Raw genomic sequence first — 24,037 nt, 5'->3', positions numbered from 1 at the left:
GCTCCTTAAATTTTACTTTAAAGGAATTATAAAAGTAAATAAGTGCAAAACCTATTTGTTTTCTAAAATAGGCATGGATTTGCTTATAAACAAATAGAAACTTCATACTTCATGCACAGTATCAAAACACAAAGAATTGTATTCCAAAATTTAGCAGACAGATACAGGTCTGTCCATCCAGAAATGGACTTTGCTGGCTCAGTGAGAATTCACTGCAAAATCTTCGCAGTAAAGACAAAAAATGTAAAATAAGTTTCAAATTGTCTGAATTTTAAGAGACAAAACTGATTTGGTCAGATTACGATCCCTTCCATAGTGTCAAAACATCAGGTTTTTAGATTACTTTCAAAAGCAAACACAATGAGTGAAATACCAGAAGAATTTGATAATTTAACAGCCAAACTTCTTGTCCTTTTGAAAAGGCACACTTGTGCACATTCTATGGCTAGCAAGCTTTTTTCTTTGAAGTGGAATAATGAAGTGAAATTTGTTAAGATTTAAGTGGTACAAATATTAAGAATGTGTTTTAATATAAATCTCATAATGTCAACGTACAAAATCAGGTTGCCAATTTGAATTAATAGATCTACAATCTCTCTAGACCTGTTCTCCTCCAATCAGGAAATCATGAGTAATGCCCTCAGCACATCTTAACACAGCAGAGAAACACTTCACACATATAAGCTTTGAGAGCAGAGGAAAAAACAATAATAATATTTGAGAAGCTTGAAGTCTGTTCAGAGAGAAAGAAGGAAGGTAGAAACACCTGCACTTTAAGCCTTATGTCTTACCATAAATGTCAGCATGAAAGCAAAAGCTGGGAAAAAATATGAGCAGACTGATAACAGACTGATAACAGTGTTCTGATGTCACTTCTTGAAGGTTTTTGAGTTATTTACTTTGCAAAAGAATACCTTGTAAAAAACATGTGAGTTAAGCTGTTTACTGAAGCACCGTGGATTGCTGATTTAATAATTTTAAGGTAACCAGAAACTTTTATTTTGATGAGAATTTGAAGTCACAAGAATCAGTTGATTTCCATAAGGCACAATAAAGCCCCCATAATAGAAGTATCATTATTGGGAGGCTTAATTGAAGATTCATTGAAACAGGTAACTTTTTACTGGTTCATGGGAAGAACGGGCAATGGTTCACTGAGGAGCCAGTGAAAAATTAATATTAAAATAATGAAAAGTTTTTTTCTTATTTGTAGTCTCAAAATGTCTGGTGCTTCACCCATCTATAATAATTTTTATTTCACATTTTACTGGTGATTTCCCTTTCCGCATCTGATCCATCATATTCTGGCAATTTAACTTCTTCCTCTCACGTTATCTCACGGTTTAAACTGTTCAATTTCTGCTACAGTTTCCTGATATGTAGTAGACTGAGCAGACTACTACTAAAATTTCCTGATATGAAAATAAAAAATGATGTTCCTACTTTTCCTCTGATTTTCTGGTGTCCCGAAAACTAATTGAATTTTGTCTTCTGTACAGAATTCTAAAAGGATACTAATAACCTCATCTCACTTTTTGTGAGGCTGCATGACTTCAGAAACATACCTGAAAAGTATTTCAGGGGCAAGGAAATTAAAGAACTTGAATCAAGAGATAACATCTGAAATGAGATTAAAGGATTGGCATCTAAAATAGTAACCACTATTTATCGAACTTTGATTGGATTGTAGAACATGCTAGAACATAGTTTTAAGGTAAATTTTACATTAGTTGATGTAGGGTAATAGCAAGCATGAATTATTGTGAGATATTTAAGCTCTGTCAGGTGATCTGTATTGTCTACCTGTTTTTCTTACTCTGCTAAACGTAAAGCAACAACACTCATTCAGAGCTAAGCTACTTTCTGTCTGTTAATTATAGAATTGCTGGTGTCTGCAGGATACTTTCTTTTACTACCTCCTCCTGAAAAACCTTATGTGGGACAATTTCAAGGTGTCTTCAAAAAGTTATAATAGTTAAAAACCCTCAAATGTAGTATGAGTTAATTCCTCCTCCTGACGTATCTAGAAGGAATAAGGTGGTCTCAGAGGAAGAGGGGAGATTCCTCACAAGCATATAAAAAAGATATCAAATTCCTTTCCACAGTGTGTTTTTAGATATTTTGTCTAGATATAGTGTATCTGGAATCACGCTGTAGAACATTGAACTGTTTTTTAATATTGGATTATATTACAAAACAAAAGATGATTCATCAATTTAATTCAGTGGTTGCCAATGCCACAGAATTGTTTTATATTCATGGAGAGATGATTGGACAGCTACGCAGATAGTGCTGAGGAAAGAATATTGGCGTCTGCAAACGAGGCTCTGCAAGTGCAAGGAAATAATATTCTCTGGACTTTGTCCATCTAACAAGACTGGTTTCAGAACAGGAATGCTCTTTACAAAAATCTTTTTGTTAAGTCAAAAAAAAACCCAAACCAAACCCCAAATAATACCAAACAAACCAAACACTTTTTTATTGAATGATATAGGAGACTGAACAGAAAAAAAGAACTCTTTAAATGTGGTTCTACACATTTCATTAGAAGGGATAGCAAGCATTTTGGAAGAAGAATCAGAATTCAAAGAGATTTTTAAAAACTAGAGAGATGGCCAAGATTACTAAGTAAACCTCATTGGAAACAGAACAGAACAGTGCTTTAAGTAAACAGACTGCACAAATTAATACATTCATTACATTGCAGATAAAAACAACCAAGAAAGGACTTCAAACACATTGGAGAACAGAATCAGAATTCAAAGTGTACTTTACAAATTGGAGATACAGTCTGGGATAAAAAGGAAACTATATAGCATAAGAATAAATGTCAAGTGCCACAATGGACTGAAATAATGAACTGCATAAAAGTGACAGTGGGAATCTTACTGCCAAAGTAAAATTTCTGTAGAAAATGCCCTAGGGATTATGGCAGATTACATCATCACTGAAGAGTACATGGGAAGACACTGGAAATAATATTTGTATTCTCTTCAGCTGTTAAGGCTTCTGCTGGCATACAATTTTGGAATTTGCAGATCTAGAAGGATGTATAGCAACTAAAGAGTGCCAAGAAGAAAGCTGAAAGAATCTTCACAGGGTTAGAAACCAGATCCTGAGAGGCAAGGTTGAAGGAATTCTGCTAGTTTAATTTATGAAAGGAAAATTATGAGAAAATATAGAAGTAGTTTATCAGTTAAAAACAAATACTACAAGGAGCATGGGGATAAGCCCCTCTTGATAGCTGCAATTAGGAAGAATAATAGGAAATTAAGTTTATTTGCAGCAAAAATATTTCAGATAGCAGTGAAAACCATGTAATCAGAAGAACACCAAAGCACTAAGGAAAACAAACCACACTGATTCTACACTGGACCATTTTAAAAGCTTATCAAAAAAGAACAAGGGACAAATATTGGACATAGTTGTCTGACTACACTTGATCCCATTTTTAGACATAGATGACTTCTTGATATCCAACTACTTGTTATAATACTACGATTTTACTAGTATTTTTCCAAGAGTAATGCATTCATTATCTTCAGTCCTAATATTAAAAATGTGATGCTTCCCCCCGCATATCACGGAAGTTACTTCAGTGCTACAGATCCAAAATACACTTTTGTTACTTTGTTTTTTGTCTTCTGCTGTTGAACATTCTGGGGACACATTTTCTTTTTCTCTTATTTTCTTTTTTTTTTTTTTTTTTCCCTAATCTCATCATAGTTAATAATAGTTAATAACCATCTTCCCATTTGAAAACTTTGAGGGGAAAACTTGGTGTTATGAGGTTTAAGAGAAAATCCTTAGAATTGCCCATGCCACATATCTAATAAGGTACCCCGTATAGTACATATCCTGTTGCTTATTAGGTAAAGTATAACAACTTTTTTGTTATCTGAGAAATCACAAATGAAGACATTTCAATGATGTATCTTTTATAATCAACTATATAATGCACAGCACTGATCTCTTTTTCTGATCCCTATAGATTAACTCTACTTCAGTGGACTAACATAGCTTAATCGCTTATGATATACTATTTAGACCTAGAAGTAGCATGAATATATATGCAAGAGACACAACAATGACTATATATGTGTGTGTGTGTGCATATTGTGTGTATATATTTCTAGTATACCTTCTGCAATTCCTAGATATGTTTCATATTGACAGTAGAGAGTTGATAATGATTTTGGAAAAGGGCTGATTTAAAGGTGAATGAACTCAAATTCATTTATCCAAATTATTTCTAGTTGATCTTCGTGACTGAAATAGGGTCATTAATGATTTCACTTTGGCTTTCTTTTGATATAAATCGCTAATTAGCTTGATGGTCGAAATATATTCTGCTGGTATGTTTTTCCTTGATTGGAAATTATCAAATATAAAGTTGCATTTAAAACATGTAGAAGTATGAAATTACAAATCAGAAGCATCTCTGAACAATTCTCACTCTTGGCTCCTAGATCAAAAATCAAGATACAGCATTTTTATTCAACATTCCCTGAAGCATTTTTATAGGAAAAAAAATGGTTCAAGCTGTGTAGTATATTACTTATATTCTAGCTGTAAGAGTGTTTGCTATAGGAAGACTCATTTGTGCAATTAATAATCAGCAATGGAAAATTGTTCTGTTCTGCCTCTGTAGGGAAGTCTTCTGAGGGACAAGTCTGACAAAAATCTGTGGAAGTTTATGTTAAACCTCATTCACAAGAAATAAAAAGTAGCAACACATACAGATATTGAAAGAAGGTATGACCCAAAATTCACAGGCTACAGAGATCAAGCAGTCATTTAACACAAATAATGCACTGATTTTCACACATATTTATAAAAATATTATCAGAATTTTCACAATCAGTGAAGCTTTTTGAACAATTAAAGACAGATAGTAAGATGACAGTTAAGACCAGTAGTTATAAAGTATTATAAATCAGGTAAATGCAATAAACAATCAGAAGTTATGAGTCATCCCTCTGTCCACATGTCACCAAGGTAAAAATGCACTCCATTATTGTTGTTGTCTTCGTATTTCCAGAAGTCAGGTACAGAAAGGCAAATGCAAACATCTACTGGCAATTCAACAGTGAACATAAAGAAAACCCGTATTTTAACATTGTAACACATTATGAAAAAAAAATATAAATTTTACACTCATTAACCCTGCAAGGTATTATGTTAAAGTACACATGTATAGTATAAGACGACTCAAAATAAAAGCTAACAATTTTCATCTAGTAACTTCTATGGAGATTCTCCAAATCAAACTCAGAGGAGTAATTTGATCTTTCATTTGTCATATCACCTCCCTGTAATCTATTTCTCTTCCAAGTAGCATTCCACAAACGAATAGCTTTCTTGGGGTCAAATTTTTTTATATCTGGAGAGTTCATCTGAATTATCATAAGATCTGTTACACTTTCAGACATCAGTTTAGAATGTAAATGCATCATGGTGAGTTTCATCTGACTGAAGCCTCGTTCTGTTTCAGCTGAACTTGCTGGCAAAGTTAGGATCAAATCTACCAGTGTCAGGATGTTGGGATACTTCTTTGAATAATCTGAGTTCACTGAATCCCAAGTCAAGGTCTGGACGTTCTGAAATCTAAATAGCATGGTAACAAGTATAGTTATAACTATCAGGAAATGTATTTTCATAATCCTTTTCAGTAAATCAATAGACAGACACAAATGTAGTTTTCTTATTACCTGTTATACAGCTCTAATTTCAACATGCTCCATTCAGTTTCTACTTCACCTATTTTCACACTAGCAGCTTCTAGTGTGGCTTCATAATGTTTAGTCAAGACAGACACTTCCTTTTCACCAAATTCTGTAACAGAGGCAAAACAAAAGTATTTTATGCTTTAAAAAAAAATTTGAATGTGCACTTCAAGGAGACATTATCACAGTTCTATACCTTGTTTCATTTTTTCAGGCCATAGTTTAAAACTTCCAATAGCAGTTGCTCTCAAAACATCTTGACTTGCATCGCAAAAACAATCATGGAGCTTCTTCATCAAATTACTTAGTAATTTGGTTCGTGCTGCTGAAATATTTCCATTTCCAACAAGCTGGTAACCATGAAAGTGCTGCATGGTTTCCATCAGGCGTTCCTTTGGTCCAGCTCTGAAAGACATAGAATACACAACAATATATCAATATATAATACTCTTTTATTACACTCTTAGAGATCATGGTTCAATTGTTAGAAATGCCAGACCTTGTTTGATACATATGGAGTGTTTTGAGAGTTGATTGCACGGTTGCAAATATATCTGCAATGGAGGAATTATGATCCAGAACAACACGTGACAGAATGTTGAGAACATTGATGACATCCAATAAGAAGTGTGAAAACTTGACTATCTCCATTTTCAGAAGGAGGTGTAAAAGGCCTTTGACATTCTGCTGCTTTGAAGCTCTTGAATCTCTTTCAATCTGTAAATCAATACAGAAAAAGAAAGTGTTGGGTATGTGAACAAAAATTAGCCATAGCAATTATTTTTTTCAGGAAGTTACATGCAAATTTTAAATAATTTACCTTATTCAGATGTAGAATAATTGCAGGATAACCTTTAAGGAGAATTTGTAGAGCTGTTTGTAGACGAGGAAGCCACTGAGAGCCTCCAGTGCGAGAAGGAATAGCTGGGCGTAACTTGATGGCTTCATATGTGGCTTTGAGATTATTCTTATTTAGAGGTGAGTTATGATAAAAGTAATATATATTTCTCAAGACAGTGCTTAAGATTTTGTACAGCTGAATATTTTTCAGTGCTCCTTTGTAAGCCAACTTTAGCCGGTGAGCAAAACAATGCACAGATTGTACACAAGGTTGAATTTCCCTCAGAAGTTTAGCTACTTCTCTGTTTTCTCCTACCATGACATCTGTCGCATCACTTCCAAACCCAACTAATTTTCTTGACCAATCTTGACTTGCCAGACAGAGATGAAGATTTATTTGTAGTGTTTCCTCAATTGCATTTTTTATAGTTGGAGCATCAGTTTTGTGAACAGGCTGAATGCCAACAATCTGGCAATGGACTCTTCCTTCATTTGCAAAGCGTACGTAGACAACTGCAGCTGCTTGCAGTATACTGTCTATGACTCCATCACTAATGACAGAGAAGAATTTACATTTCTCCAGTTTCTCTTTCAAAGCTCTTCTTTCTGCTTCAGCAATAAAATGTATGAACATTCTTGCTGACTTGTCATTTCTAAACACAGAACCAACATCCACTCCTTTCATATCATCTAGTTTGCACATCCAGTCAAGGTCTGTAAAGGGACGACCAGATTTAGCAATAGCATGGCATGTTCTAAAAATATTTTCTACCCTTCCTAATGTTATGGAGTTCATGCTCTTCAACATCTGCTCAGAAGAAGCTGTGTCTGGTGAAGAAGTACTGGCAGCTTCCATGCAGGTAGCCCAGGCATGAGCTTCACTACTCTGGTGTGTATTTATGAATTCAAGCTTGAAGTCATCAGTGCCTGAACAAAAATTATGAATGTTTTCCCCCAAATCCACATTATGCTTACGACATAGTGCACAAAACATTATTCCCCTTTCATCATCATATTTTAACCAGGAATATTTTGTTAGCCATATTTTTGGAAACTGGCGATTTCTCTTTGTTCTCTGATATTCCAAATCTTTCTTCTCTTTCCCTCTGTCACCAACTTCTTGCTTGCTAGAAGAATTATTCTTGCTTTTAAATTGCTTCAGTGCTCTTATGGCTATAATTTAAAAAGAAACAATCAAATATAGAATAGTTCTCATTTCATAAATTATTGATTGTAGTTTTTTTTTCTTTTTTTTCATCCACATAAAATGGAATAAGGAAAACTGAGATCTATTCTTAAATCACTGGGAAACTAGAACCCATGTATCAAATGTTCAGTTTTGACTCCAATTTCTTTTTGACTACCAGAAGCCTGTCAGAATCTGCAACCAGTAAAGTGCAGCAGCATCTATACAATTTTGAAACAAGATAAAAACACAGTTAGAGAGTGGAATTCAGAATGGTATTTCAGGCAATATGTTTCCAGACACTACTGAGGTCACAAACCTATTACAATGCCCACTACACCTAGTAGTTAATTTGGAGCAAGTTTGTAAGTACATAATCACATACCTGATACAGAATGCATAAGCTGTTCTGCAGCACACGTAGCTGACCTGATCTTCTTAAAATATATTTATCTGTAGACTGTTTTTATTACTGCTTTGAGAGAGATGAACTGCATAAGCTTCAAATTTTGTTCTCAGAATAGAAACATTCTTAAAAGCATTGAGTTTGTTCTCAATATTAGTCTTCCAAATTGTTGTCAAGATGGTCATTCATATATTTTGTAGGAGCAAATGCCATAGGCTGACATTTCTGAAAAATCTATCTCTAGAGATTGCAAATCCCTCACTTCTCCACTAGTAAGATAATGATTCTCGTAGTATATTGTTGCCTTAAGTTTATGACTCTGAAGAGAAAGCAGTCAAATAGTTCCATGCAGAACTGAGGCAATAAGACTTGAAATCTATTCATTGGGAAACAGCAGAAGTGAAGCACTGGGGAAATTACATAAGTGTGTATAGTGTGTATGTCAAGAGGCATAATTAATTAATTAATACCTCAAGATAATCACAGAAATAAATGCTATTTCTTGTGCTTTCAAAAGTCTTAAGAAAGAGTCCTTGTACCTCACCCTTTTCTATTTTACAAGAAGGGACAACTTTTCTTACATGTACTATACATTTTGTGAGAACTGTTTGTTCCCATTGTCATAAAAATGCTCTATCCAATTCTGTTTATCCTGAGAGGTCATAATATTAAAAAATGTTAGGAACATATAATTTAAATATCTTTCTATTATAAGTGATTTTTTAAAAGAACTGTTGATAGCACATGAAAACTGTAAATCTGAGCTGGCAGCTGTGATCCACATGGACAGCAAAACAACCACACCTCCACAGAAGCTTTTTCTGACATATACCCAAGTACTACATCCAAGACCAAAAAGAGAGGATAAGAAACATTCTTAACACACAGTGAAGATTAAAAGCCTTCCCAAACATTAGGCAGCCACAAAACCACAAGAATATGTGAAAAAGAGATCACAGGCAGGATTAACAGATCTGCAGCTGCAGATGGAAGGGATAAAATGGTTGTAACACCTCTGTGGTGCCTACTGCTTCTTGAGGTATATGGGCACCTGTAGAAATTTCCTGCTGATAAAAAAGATGGGGATCAGAGCAGGTTCTGTGAGCCACTGTCAGAGATAAGATTCCCCATAAGATGGATCTTCAATGTTACCAACATTTTTCAAGTTTTCAACTATGATGACTCATTACAAATCGTCCCTGTAGTATATTCTTACCATGCTTACCTAAGGAAATGAAGGTCACGCAGTTGTGTTGCCTGTATATCTACATCAATTTGTCTGTCTAACAGTTCCCCTCATTGATAATTTAAGAATGGCCAATTTGAACCAAGTTTGTTAACGGGGTAGAGTTCTAAAGGCCTTACAAATTTCTTTCAAATCTGTTCCAAGGTACAGGAGAAAGATTCTCGTAACACTTATATGGAAGAAAAAGCAGGGAGATGGCCAGCTTTTATCCACTCTGTGCCCAAGAGGTGCCAGTCAACCTAAACTCAGTTCCAGAGCACAAATAACATCAAGTGCATCCATAGTGGCCATAGCTGTACAAGCAAAACCTGTAGAAAAAAGGACAAGGAAGACAACAAGGTGGGATTTTGGTTGGGGGGCTAGTTTTTGATTTTCGCTTGTTTGGGTTTTTTGTGTCTATGTTCTTGCGGTTTTTTTTAATAAGGGTAACAGGCATGGAAAGGAACAGGAGATTCACTAGTGGGAGGAAACTGGGAGAAGGTGGTATTTGTTACAGCGGTACTAGAGAAAGAACAGAGGAAACAAAAGGAAGCCATCCTATACTACTTACAAAGCAATGTTTTTTTCATATAAAAGTTTATCGTAAATGAAATCAAAAGGAAAAGTAATGTAGAAAAAGCTGCACAAGGTAGAATTGTTTTTCATCAAAATATTTTTTAAAGTCAGTATCATTCAATGATACACAGGTGACACTGACAAGGATGCAAGAGTGTTTCAAGAAGCAGTGCAGAAACACAATAAACAAATACAAAAAATTCATTAGAAACGAAATTAAGATTATTACCTGAAGTGAAACTGAAAACAGAAAAATAAACGTTCAAAAGGGAGCACTAAAAATGATAGCAATGCAAGTGTTCACTAGATGTGTAAGTCTGTGAACCAGGATTGTGTCATTTTAAAGGGATGTAAGAATCATCATGTCACAGCTATAACACACAGATAGCACACACAAGAGACTATTTCTTAATGATACATGAGTCAGCAGAATATTTTCATATTTAGAATAATAGAATAGTTTGGATTGAAGGGACCTTCGAAGGTCACCTAGCCCAACCCCCTGCAATAAGCATGGACATCTTCAACTAGATCAGGTTGCTCAGAGTCCCGTCCAGCCTGGTCTGGAATGTCTCCAGGGATGGGGCATCAACCACCTCTCTGGGCAACCTGGACCAGTGTGTGAGCACCATCACAGTAAAAAATTTCTTCCTTATATCTAGGCTGAACCTCCCTTCTATCAGTTTAAAACCATTACTTCCTGTCCTATCACAATGGGCCCTGCTAAAAAGTCTGTTCCCATCTTTCTTACAGGCTCCTTTTAAGTACTGAAAGGCCACAATAAAGTCTCCTTGGAGCCTTTTCTTCTCCAGGCTCAACAACTCCAACTCTCTCAGCCTGTCCCCACAGCAGAGCTGTTCCAGCCTCTGATCATTTCTGTGGCTGCTCTGGCCCCTCTCCAACAGGTCCATGTCTTTCCTGTGCTGAGGGCTCCAGAGCTGGACACAGGACTCCAGGTGGGGTGTCACCAGAGTGGAGCAGAGGGGCAGAATCACCTCCCTCAACCTGCTGGACATGCTCCTTTTGATACAGCCCAAGATATAATTGGTCTTCTAGGCTGCAAGCGCACATTGTCGGCTCATGTCCAGCTTCTCATCCGCCAGCACCCTCAAATCCTTCTTGGCAGGGCTGCTCTCAATCCCTTCATCCCCCAGCCTGTATTGATACTGGGGGTGGCCCTGATCCAGGTGCAGGACCTTGCACTTGGCCTTGTTGAACCTCATGAGGTTCACATGGACCCACTTCTCAAGCTCATCCAGGTCCCTCTGCATGGCATCCTGTCCCTCAGGTGTGCCAGCTGCACCACTCAGCTTGGTGTCATCTGCAAACTTGCTGAGGGTGTATTCAATTGCTCTATCTATGTCATTGATGAAGATATCGAACAGCACTGGTCCCAGTACAGACTCCTGAGGGACACCACTCATCACATCTCCATCCAGACACCAAGCCATTGACCACTACTTTCTGGATGTGACCATCCAGCCAACTCTTTATTCACTAAACAGTTCACCCATCAGATCCACAACTCTCCAAATTAGAGAGAAGGTTGTTGTGGGGGACAGCATAAAAGGCTTTACAGAAGCCCAGATAGACAACATCCATAGCTCTTCCCTTGTCCACTGATGTAGTCACTCCACCACAGAAGGCCGCTAGGTTGGTCAGTCAGGACTTGACCTTTGTGAAGCTGTGTTGGCTGTCTCAAATCACCTCCCTGTCCTCCATGTGCCTTAGCATGGCATGTAAAGGTGCTATATGAAAGTATTTCCCTAAAGTGAGAAACTGTAGGAAAGATACATATTATAATTTTACACAAAATATGGTAAAAATATGAAGAGATTGTAAACCTAAGATAGAGATAAGAATTACATTAAACTTTTATTCCATTTTCATGAAATTTTAACAAAACATTTTAAATTATTCCTATTCCCCTCCATTGTCACTGAGAAAAAGGTTTCCATAGCGATTTCTGACTAGATGTTTGGATGATGACATATGCAAGTTATGCATCATTTACCAACCAGAGGTGCTGCTATAACTTAGTCAAGTTTACACTCATTGTTTAATGTTAATTTCTGCTGAGTACCCATGGGGCTGTGGCTAAGCAATGCATCTTGGGCTACAGTGGGGCATGCCTGATATTAGCAAGAGTTGGGATTTTAAATTTAGAATCACACAGAGTAAGGTATGGCTGTTTCTGCACAGGTGCAATGAGAGGAGAGATCTTAATACCTGGATAGATGTATATAAGCACACAGAAGCATATACAAACATGTTAAATATGTTTCATAAAAGTAATTGGATAGAGATATTTTAAACACTGTAGGGAAACATTCACAGGTTTCTCAAATTAAATAACATACAAGATTTAGTAAGAGACCTAACAGGAAGTGTGAGTTAAACTACGTCAGTAGAATTACCACTTTTTCCATTATCTGTAGGGAGAGGTATTGTGTCTATTTTGGATCTCTGATTAAGGGCTTTATAGACCAAAAGCTTAGGCACTTTCTATCTATTTCATTTGTCTAATACAAGAAACTTCCTCTGACTACAAACATAGCTTTTTTTGATTTTCAAGTTTTGAAAAAAGCACATTGAAGAGAAATATAGTCTTAGAAAATATAGAAGTTAGAAATGATGAACTTCTGTTATCACATATGAACTTCACTCCCTATTCATATCAAAGTCAGATAATTTGGGTTACTATTGTAAGCTCTTCAATTGTTTCTACATGAGTGTTTGGGAAGAGGTAGCATAACCTATAGACATTACTCATGGTTATCATATAATTCTGACTGTTGTACTCAACTAAACGTTGTATTAAAGAGGGAAAAGTTCAACTGAACTAGATGCACACTTTAATATGCCTATCTGTTTCAAATCTGGCAAGAAGAGTAAAACTCAATTGACAGGTCTACAACTTAGACAAAATAGCAATAAAACTTGATCATTGACTATTCTCAATGTTTGCAAAATCTGGAATCAGATTAGACAGAATTACTAGGCTCAGTTCATGTCTTAGCAGACACTTGTATAGTTTTTTAAAATATTAATTTTAAACATTTTCTGTATATTCAACATAGAAGTGTTTAAAGCCTGACTGAAGTTTATTTCTGATGAACAAAGTGATATAATTCAAACTGGAATTGTTCATGAGGATCATGACTGTGAAAAAAATGAACAAAATTTGGAATTCCATTGTGTAATTCAATCAGAAGATAGAGAAAAAAAATTCTGGGATAAAATCTATTTTGATTTATTTGGTAATGCAAAGCATTACCAAAATTGCATTCTCTGAAACACCTTTAGAAAAAAATTGAGAAATTCCAGTTGTATGCTAATTGAATTGACAACAGATGTGGTCACAGGAAGAATATAGTGCTAAAGGGAATCAAAGGGGATGAGATCTAATAGATGGTTAGTTCACTTTTGTTGATAAGAACAAAACAGAGCAGAAGAGACTGTAGAAAAGAGAAATAAGCCAGTGTTAGTAACTCCATTTAAGACTTGTCACAGTTCTTCCTGTAAAAGAGAAGCACATTCCTGAGGCAATATATTAAAGCACTGTTAATAAATTGAACAGAGGAGCTAGTGAAATTAACAAACATTGCACAGCCACCTTGAGTTTGGGCAATGACACTTGGGATAATAATAATAATAATTAAAAAAAAAAAATTTCCTTATGACGTGACTGTGACAGTAGGTAGGAAGGTCCAGCAGAAGTTATATTTTTTGTCCATCGGTGCTTAGAATGGTGAGTAATGTGTTTCCACGGAGAACCAAGTGTGTAGGATAGAACAAAGTTGTCTATGATGAATCGGCAGTTCTTGAAAACTTTAAATTCCTAGGAAACACAAAACTGTTTACAATTTTTATAAGATTTCTTTTGTAAATACCAAATAATTTTAAAGTATATTGGCACTCCCATTTTTTGCTTCATTTTGGCAACTTGCTGAACATATCTTGAAAGGATATCCTCTGGACATTTGCCAAATAACCTTTGAGAAAACTTTTTACATGTTTTATTTTTTCCAATATAATAATTCCTCCTTTGATACTCTTTGTTTTGGTTGCTTTTCTGGGAAAAATTCTTCTTCATGCAATCTCCATAATGCTACAGAAAATAAACCCATTTTAAAGTATGTAAGAGAATGGGAGAAAGTGCTTTAAAGATGACTTGCATGGCTTTTGCTTCCCATCCTAATTCAGCTATTCAAAAAGGCAACGGACATTATTTTAAATAGTAATTCTGTACCATTGTCCCAGAGAACACACAACAGCATTCTGCTACTGTCTGGTGAATATTAAGATACTTACCTTTTTGGATAGCTGTGCGAGTCATCTTGGATCATTTAAGTGAATATAGTATTGTAAAAAAGATGGTATTGTAGAAATATAAATATTTCAATTGTCATTCTGCTAGTTATTGCAAGCAAAATACTTATTCTGTCTTAAACATGTCAAGACTATTAGAGTTTTCATTAGACAAAATTGCTTAGTCTTAAATATCTCAATGAACAAATTATTTAAAAACAAAAGAAAACCTTTTAAGTGGAATGACCAGTCAATCTAGTGTCCGTGTTTCACCTCTATGGCACTATCTAATGATTACAGATGTACACATTTTTAGTTTCACTTGGCATTATATATGCAATAGTATCTGCTACTTCAGTCTCTATAGAAGAGTTTGGATTGCTTACACACACACACTCCTAAACTATAGATAAGATGATACAGATCTCTGTAAAGGAAAACTGTAAATATTTTTCTGGCTAAAATGAGTTAATGCTCAAAAGCTCACCAGAATTTCTCCATAAATACACATGAAAAGCATTTCTGAGTAAAGAATTAAATTCAATTTCATTGTACCTTTGTTGACTTATTATATCGGAAGAGTTGGATCCAAATTTGTAAGCACATGTTTACACATTGTATTTAATTATCTTAGTGGCTATCATATTATAATACAGAACAGTGATAGTAATATCTGTCAGCAAATATGTGTTTAACTGTTTTCCATCTCAGTTTAAAACTGCCTTACCTAAATTATTTTGTAACATTAATACAACAGAATGAAGTTTAGTAAGAGAGTCTTTTTCAAGCTTCCTGAGCCTAAGGTTCCCATAGTTAGAGCACAGGGACACAATAAATGCACTCACAAAAGAAAAAAAAAAAAAAAGTACATAACTGAGTTAACACTTGCAAATCACCCAAAACTGCTGGCACACATTGATTTGAAGAATGTAATCGTTCATAGGTATTCTAGCCTCTATACAACAGTTGCATTAAAATAATGATTTATTTAAAAATGTGTTTTAAAATAATGTAGCTTCAGTGTTCACTGAGCTCTAAATTAGTAAATGAGATAAAGACTTGCATTTGAAATTATTTTTAAGAAAAATAAGCATGATACTAATCCCTGTTGAAAATATATTGCAGACGCACCTGTTAGATGAATATTAAGTATGTGGTCTTGAGGATATAAAGCCCATAGCAAAGAGACTAAACCTTTCAAATGTTTTGGTATTTCACATTTTTAATTTTCTGCACTATGACTTTCCTTTTGTATGTAGCAGAATCATTAATTGTAGTATGATCTTTAATAATACAGGTAACTAATGTTTAGTAGCTCCCAGCAGTTACTTTTAAGTTGGTAACTAACAGTGCTTCAGAAGTGAAAAGCAAAATTTTTTCTTACCTCTAGGTGCCACCTGTAGAAACTGTTTATGAAGTGTAGTAAGTTGTGAAATAGTTAGAGTACCACTTCCAGAGGTCTCTACATGAGGAGCATGTGGTAAAGGGACAGGGTCAGGCATCATTTTTACATCACTGCTGATGAAGAAATCTGTTTCTTCTAAAGTCATTTCATATTGGATTTTGCTAGAATTCTCAATATGGTGTCGTGCAACCTCAATCAGCTTTTCAACACTGTGCAAATGGAAATGCAGAAAACAATGAGTACTTTTAACACACAATGTTAATAACTTAGGTTAAAGTTTTAATGTGATTACACTCTGAGAACCTTCCTGAAGAATTACAAATCCTTTGTGTGAATTATGTACTCAGCAAAATCATTAAGATGTGTACTGCTCTTTTGGCAGCAACAAATCTTCTAACTGTGGTAAGAAATTTATATAAAGGCAGATCTAAGCCACAGAAGAGACCTGATGGAAAAATATGGAGGGTTGGAGTATACATGTTCCAGCTGTGATCATCCTTTACTCCATCTTCATGTCTTGCCTTCTGCTCTGTCCATACATTCTAGATGTATAGAGCATTTTCTAGAGTATCATTGTGGAGGGACATATGTTGTCCTGTTTCAAGTGTAATGAGTACAATCCATACAGGGAAAGAAATCAGCTGTCTACAATGTTCCGTTAGACACAGTTGGGGTGTCAGGTCAAAGGGCATGATGTTCTGTAAGTATTGTGTCTTTGGTAGCTGTTGTCAGAAGAGCCAATAAAACTGGCTGTCAGGCAGAGCTCATCTTCTTTGAGCTATTGCCTACTAGAGTCTTCACATCCTACATTGCTGTCTCTTCTCTTGGTCTTGCTCTGACATGGACCAACTAGTACTGTCCCAGGTATCCTTCAAAAGTTAGTACAGGCCAGAAACAAGGCAAAGCAATCCCTTTCTCTTGGAAAGGAAAATATTTTAATTATATGAACATAGACCATTCTATATCAGATGGTCTTTGTGCCACAGAGTTGTCCCAAGCACATTTTATTTACTAGAACAGATTTTTTTTTTTAATGGACCTTGAAATAATTTTGAGAAATTGTATACATGGTGGTAATAACAGTAGGTAGAATTTTGCAGCATGCGTAAGACATGGGAAAAAGTAACCTCACAATCCGAAGTCACAGAAGCCACTAAAGTGATACAGAGGCTTCTACTAAATGGAATAACTGGTTGTCTGCTGATGTTCATAAATCTGCCAAAACTGTGGTCTAGAAAAACAGCATGATTACTATTGCCAGCTGAACCTTCTAATCATCCAAGAAGTGATACTCAGGTATTTAAGATCAAAGTAAATTCCAGATTATGAAATGAAATTATTATTTTCTATATTTTTTTCCAAATTATTTGCTTCTGCATAAAAAACTATCTGTATTAGCATAGCTAAAAGAAAAAAGTTCCTGTTTAAAACTGGATATACATTACCTGGATGTTTCTGCCAGGAATCTAGATCCAAGCCACTTTTCCATATCTTTATAAGCTGCTTCTGCTTTCATTGTTAGCTCTTCAAGAAATGCTAAAGCTTTTTCTTTTAGAAGCTCTAGTCGAGATATTGTGGCTATCTCTGTTTAAATAGTAATGTCATAATAATTATTATTTATAAAATTTGAGGAAAATTCTCAGTCTTAAGGACCTAAAGTTTAGCATGTTAACCTGTGTTTAGGCAGAAAAATATTTATTTAATTTCTCACATTATTGAACGAATTGTTTTTCAGAATCACTCCCATTGCACCATGTATTTTAGAAAAATGTGTCTTCTATAAGCAGCAGAATTCACAATGTAATAAATATCTTAATAAAACTAATACAGAGGTGCAGGGGATTTTTAAGTAGACAGTGACATAGAACTAAATTAATACTACACAGCATCAAATCTAAAAGCTTAATTATGCAAGTCTGAGTATCCTGTTATGGGTAAATATTAAAGGAAACACATCTAAATAGTTTTGTTAATCACTATACAAGTTTGCTTTACTGCTTCTAACCTCCAGCCCTTTAGAACTAACCTCACTGGGTTTGCTCCAAGCTTTCTACATATGACTATTTTGTACCCTCAAAGTCAGGTTTTATTCTAAAAGAGTTTGGTTAGTAAGCACTAAGAAAATAATTCACCCCTACCCAAATTATACATAGACTAAAAAAAATGATCACTTTTTCATTGAGAAGCTAATAAATAAAATAAAATAAAATAAAATAAAATAAAATAAAATAAAATAAAATAAAATAAAATAAAATAGGCAGCTAAAAAGACAAGAAATTTGGGCAGGTCAGCAATGTCCAAAGTGAAAAGGATGCCAACTGGACAAAAAGACACCTGAAGTAATGTATTGAGAGGCACAGGAAAAAGGCACTGAAAGACATTTGAAGCCTTACAAAAGAAAAGCGAGAAAAGAGGACAAGTAGCTAGAGATTATTTTCAATCCTGAAGGCAAATTTAGTGTTCAATTTGATTTTTCTTCACATTTAACCTTCTGTAATGCAGAATCTTTGAAACAGTTAATATTATTTAGTAATTGGTACAGGGAATTCAAAGACTGCAAAATATTTATATTATAATCACTCCATAGGCTACTAAGTTTTCAAAATACTTAAGTTTGAGGCTGAAACATTCTTTAGGCAATCAATGTAGAAAGATGAAACTGCAAAAATATGAGGCATGTCCTTTTAATGTTATTTCTCAGCAACGGTATAATGCAACACTGCACACTTTCTGTTTTGAGAAAGAAAGAGTTGACATTCAAAATTTTAAACATAGAACTGATTGAGTCTCACAGACAGTTATTTCATTTGATGGCAAAGATGTAAGAGTAAAGGTTCTTAGCAACTGAAAGTATTTTAGATGATGCTTTGTGCTTGTCTAGTTACGTTTCTTTAATACAGTTCAAGGCTGCCTTTTTTATGACCTCTTTACATTTTGAGTAGTGCTGTCAGCACGCTACAAAGATAGGTGTATGACAATTTTTTGTCTCCCTGCATTTTCAGAAGCAGGTACTGTGCAGTCCACTGATGAAACTGCTCTCTTAACAGTAGCAGAGTAAAAGACTTATTGATGTAACAGAGAAATGGAATATAAAATCAACCTTAAAAATTTAGCAAGCGCCCACAACTAGTGACTTTGCACCTATATCTTTATAACCAAAAGCACAAGCATCCAGTTACCATAGCTGCAAATGAAACTATGATCCTCAAATGTACTAGCTATGTGTCTGTGAAATACAAAGTACAGCTCAAGTGTCTAGTCTTCCTTAGATTCCTGGGGTTTTTTTGTCAAATACAAGACAAAAATGAAGCAACCTAAAGAAAACAAGACGTGACAATTAATCACTAAAATTTGTCTTCATGCTATTAAGATCTTCGAAGTCACTACCATTCCTCTTCTAATTATCCCAAAATCTTAGAATATTGATTCCTAAGGTGTTTTTGGATTAAACCACGTTGAAAGTGGCAGGTGTGTACACCTGCGTTTGGTCTGGTGTGGCCCTAGAGAAGCCTTATGAATTTGTGTTTTGTTCACTAACTGCTGTTGGCCCTCTACTCTTCTAGATATATACTATGCAAAAAAAAAAAAAAAAAAAAAAAAAGTGAGCCCTGCCAAGGAGGTAACATACACGATGATGGGCTTGCCAACTGTTGCCAACCAGAATATCTAAGGGCTGGGTTCTACCTTCCCTTTAGTGAGAAAGAGGTCTTTTTCTTCTAGTCTAAACCCATCTTGAAAAAAAAGAAAGGACTTCTGCTTTGGGCTGAAATTGACTGGTTGGCTTGGAAGTTACTGGGTAAGACAGACAAAGAGACAAAGTCTGAACAACACATAGTTTTTGGAAGAGTCTGTCTGAAAAGGGGTTTGTAAGAATAAAAATAAAATCTGTGTCTTGCTGCTTGAATCCCATGGAGCCTGAGGAATAGGAAATTAGAAAGAAGAGCATCAATGAGATTTATAATTGTGAACAAATTCTTTCCCAGATCAAAATATTTCAAATACCGAATTAAATTCTATTGAGCAGTGAAGAGTGGCTAACCACCTATGTGAAACTTATTCTCTCATGATGAATATTTGCTTAGTCATGGAAAATAAAATCAAATAAAGTGAAATAGAAGAGAATAAAAAGAAAGACAAACTCATTTCTGTTTTAAATATATTTTATATTTAAATATATTACTATAAAATCACTGATGACTACCATCCTAAAGAATTCAGTGATTTCTCCAGACACTTCCTTTTTCCTAATTGTATCCGTTTTCCCAGGAAAAGTTTCTGGCTAGTTTTGATTATTACACTGCCTAAATCACCCCGCCATTATAAGTAACCAAATAGTAACATACCCTCATGTTTCAAGGCACTGAAATATTCTTTCTTTATTTTAACCATCAGTTCTTGTTTCTTTAATTCTTCTGGGGATGTAGGGACTGAGCCATCTTCAATTGCAGAAGGCGGGCCTGCAGGAAAACAGACCTCTCAGTCTTTGGATTTTGCTCAGAAGTCTGGATCTGTATACGGGCTCCCTCACAAGACAGCACATTTTGTCACATGGAAAATGGCACTTTCCACCTTACTTGATGTAACCATTAATGAGACTACAAAAGTGATTACTCGTGTCTTATTTCAACATACTTAGATTTCTTCAAATGTGATTTGTATATGCAAGACAAGCTAAAATTAACACACACAAAATTAATGCAGCATATACAACTGTATTAAAATTAGTTAAATAACATCCTAAGATGTATTTCTGAATGGAAAATCATGACTGAATAGATGTGTCTCTGTTGTGATGCCAGATGGTCAAAATGTTCTCTTTGACCCTAAAATTACACAAATTTGTTTTGAAAGGTAACTGTTCCTTCTGGAGCAAATTCAAGTTTAGCAAACCATAGTAAAAATGCTGTGGTAGTAAATATAATTGGTTATCATCAGAGCAGTGAAAAGAACAATAATACTATTTTAAAAAATCAGAATATGTGAGACAAAAAAAAAAGAGTTATATAGTTTCATGCCTTTCTAAACCATTCTGCTAGATGATTTTCAGCTTGTGTTAACTTACATACCTATGAACAGACATTGTAAAGGACTTTTTAATGGTTTTAAAGATTGCATGAAATTCTTTAGTCACAACACTGTGACTAGTACTCAAAAATATTAAAATATTTGTAACTGCTTTGACCTAGAAGAGTAGATGGAGCTGTTACAGAAAAAAATAATGACATAAGCATGATATGTAAGGTCAACATAAAGCAAATGGTCAAATCTGGAAGTGATAACATTATATCTGATAATTTGTATCACTGTTACTAGCCTACAGCTGTACCTTAGGGAATTATTCTGTCACAGTACTACAGTAACACTGTATTTGGCACTATGTTCATACTTTAGTTACAGATAAATCAGTTGATACTTCATCTTCTACCATGACAAATGCACAGCTGAGTTCTATTTGCCATTCTGTCACTTTACAGTTTTGTGACTTCAGGTAAGTCATCTAGTACCAGATCTGAACCAAAACTCAGTTCCAAGAAGCAATCCACAAACTCCAACCTAGCCACTTAGTATATGATAGGTAATAGCTGCTGATTTTTCATCACAAAGCTTTTCCAGAAATCTGAAAACCTGCTACTGTCTTGGCTGGATTGATGAGCTAAGCACACACACGAGGCTCCTTGAGGCTCACAAGTGAGGTGTCCATGTGGCTATTTGCAGGGCTATTCTACTTCACTCTGCTATAAGCAGAATCAACTGGAGAGAGAGCATTGACTACAGTGCAAATAAAATGTCTCTCAAAGAAAAAAAGAAACAAACAAACCAGCTGCTTTACACATAACAACTCTGCAGTTACAGCTTTCTCACTTGGAAATGCAGTACCTGAATTTCAGGCTACCCTCACACCCGCAGGTCTTGAGCCCCTCTCTTACTATGTGGAATGCCTTTACAAAACGCACGAGGTGTAGGCTGCCAGCCTCACTCACTTCCTGCTGAAGCTCTGACATCTTGCAGAAAGAAGGGGAAGTTACTTAAACCCCTACCTGCTCGAGGAAGTATTTATGAAAAAATGTATGAAGAGCATTGCATGTCAAGATTCCTCCCAGCAGACTGCCTGAACTGCTGTGCTAAAGAGATAGGGTTCTCTAGGTCTGATTCACTTTTGCAAATAAATTTTGTATTCTTATCTGTTTGGACAGATTCTTGCCAGGCCTATGTGCAACACCTATCTCAATATGAGTCCGCTCTTTTTTCAGGACTATGTGTGCCATTAGATTTTATGTTCTTTATTCACACTATGTTACAGTTATATGTAAAAATGATGGACCTTGATAGATCCATGCTACTATCAGGCTGATTAATTATTTCCAAAACACCTTGAGGTATTGGAAAATTTATCCATTCTATTCCAGTACTTTTATTTGAATTGAATTGAAATATTTTGACGTATGGCTGGAAAGCAGGCAGAATGTAATGGAATTTTATTTAATTTTATTTGATAAACTAGTTCTAAGTCTTCAATTCCAAAACAGCACAAGGAGAAATATTACTAATTACTTTCTAGGTTCTGTTTAGAATATTTATTCCTATGTAATAACAACAAAACCACATATGATTAAAAAAATGCAATGGCTATTCAAAAGCCTCCGCACTCCTTTATTACTACCAGATTTTCATACTGATATGTCACATTTGAAATTGAAAAGGAGGAATTAAAACCAAATCAAATGTCTTCACTTACTCTTTCCTGTATTGCTGACATTTACATTTCAGTAATCTCAAGCACTGCTAAACCAAAGCCTGAATTGCAAATACCTTTCTTTTTAGTAGCTGATTTGGCACCTTTCCCAGTAGCTTTGCCTGAATTTTTCTGTGATGATTTCAGGTCTTCCAGCTGCTGACGTTCTTCTTCTTCCTCCATTTCTTTAGACCGTATTTCAGTGGTTACCTTGGCACCATAGTCACACATAGTAAAGCACATAGTATCAATACTGTTCAACTACAGTTTAAACAACCTATACTTACTGGAAGTACTTGCTGAGACATAGACACATGAAATAAAACAAAGGAGATATTTTAACTAAGTACATTGATTACATTTTGATTATTTATAAACCACAAAATTCTACAGCAAAAATGCGAGATGGGAAAATAATGGTTTTAATTGTTGTAGCCCATCATGTGTAATCTAGGAGAAAGTGAGAAACGTAAGAATCAACAGTATGCAAAGCAAGACTACAGTTCCACCATAAGAGTGCAGAACTTAGCTTATTTTGAAATGCTTAAAAAGAAAAAGTGAACCTACAAACCAGCCTTTTCAAAAGGCCACCTAATTTACTTTCAGCTATATATTGAAAATAATGTAACCATAGCTTTTGAAGTTTTGAAAGCTTTGAGCAAACATTGCATTACAGGATAAAATTTTTCCCTCTTCTCATACTTCTATAAGGGATAAGGGGTTTGCTTATCATGAAAGAAGTAGATATATAGAGTCAACATTAAAATTATTTCTCTCAGTAACTGAATGAAAGAGTCAGTTGTAAATACAGAGGTGCTGGAGATCTGACAATACATGGATTCCAACATTTTCCTCATAGAAACACAAACATATTCAATGGAAATATCAGTGGCAGAGCAAGAGGCATGAAATTTAGATACACCGTGCAAAGGCTGTGCATTTTGACTGCACACTGAATGGGAGGCTTTGTCCGATCCAGAAATGTTTAAGTAAATAAAACGTTCCGTACCATATTTGATACTGCTGTTACTGCTGCTTGACATGTATCAGTAATAAGATTTTCGTCTTTCCCAAAAGTGGCCTTTCCACTTTCAGAAGAATTCTCATCCTTAGCACTCTTCTGTAGAGTTGTCTTGCTTTTTGACTTGGTAATACTTGTTTCTGATGAAGGCAGTTTCCAAGAAACTAGAGGAATCCTTAAAAAGATAACATAAGGCATAATTTGTGCACCTCTTTATAAAAAGTGTTAATTTATAGCTATATCGGACAATATAGTAAGAGAATGAGAGTACTATTTTCGAAACTTGCCATAGCAACAGAAAAGGGATGAACTTTCCTTAAGACCAAAGGTGATAAAATGGATGACAAGAAAAACAGTTTGTTAACTAAAGAAGATAAGGAATAATAATAGACGAATAAAACTACATTAAGTGACAGTGTGATCTGCAGATATATTCCACAAGGGCTAGAAGTACAGCTTTATTACTCAGATGGTTTCTAAGTGAACTGTATTTAAAAAAGCAGCTATCATTATTGACAGTATTTTTGATATTGTGAATTTAATTTATGATATCTCTTTAATATGGCATTCAGTTCTGTGCATCTTTCATTGTTGCTTTGACTTATACT

The 24,037-nt window shown here is 35.1% G+C and overlaps 1 protein-coding gene across 11 annotated transcripts in view; it reads right to left on the bottom strand.

The window, feature by feature from the left end:
• Positions 1 to 24,037, bottom strand: part of SPEF2 (sperm flagellar 2) — an 86,145-nt gene that overhangs the window by 16,150 nt on the left and 45,958 nt on the right. For 5 of the 11 annotated variants that reach the window (XM_065047527.1, XM_065047526.1, XM_065047530.1 and 2 more), the window contains 10 exons: positions 23,418 to 23,604; positions 22,486 to 22,618; positions 20,019 to 20,132; positions 17,121 to 17,259; positions 15,655 to 15,884; positions 6,547 to 7,739; positions 6,226 to 6,443; positions 5,923 to 6,131; positions 5,712 to 5,835; positions 2,453 to 5,607 (listed from right to left, as the gene is read on the bottom strand). In XM_065047527.1, the coding sequence (XP_064903599.1) occupies positions 5,238 to 5,607; positions 5,712 to 5,835; positions 5,923 to 6,131; positions 6,226 to 6,443; positions 6,547 to 7,739; positions 15,655 to 15,884; positions 17,121 to 17,259; positions 20,019 to 20,132; positions 22,486 to 22,618; positions 23,418 to 23,604 (2,917 nt within the window). In that variant the 3' untranslated portion in view covers positions 2,453 to 5,237. The other 6 variants (XM_021292295.2, XM_065047532.1, XR_010469267.1 and 3 more) reach the window with 5 other exon arrangements.

This window comes from Columba livia, chromosome Z (assembly GCF_036013475.1).
Source record: "Columba livia isolate bColLiv1 breed racing homer chromosome Z, bColLiv1.pat.W.v2, whole genome shotgun sequence".
Lineage (NCBI taxonomy): Eukaryota > Metazoa > Chordata > Aves > Columbiformes > Columbidae > Columba > Columba livia.
This window is presented reverse-complemented; position numbering and strand designations above follow the sequence as displayed.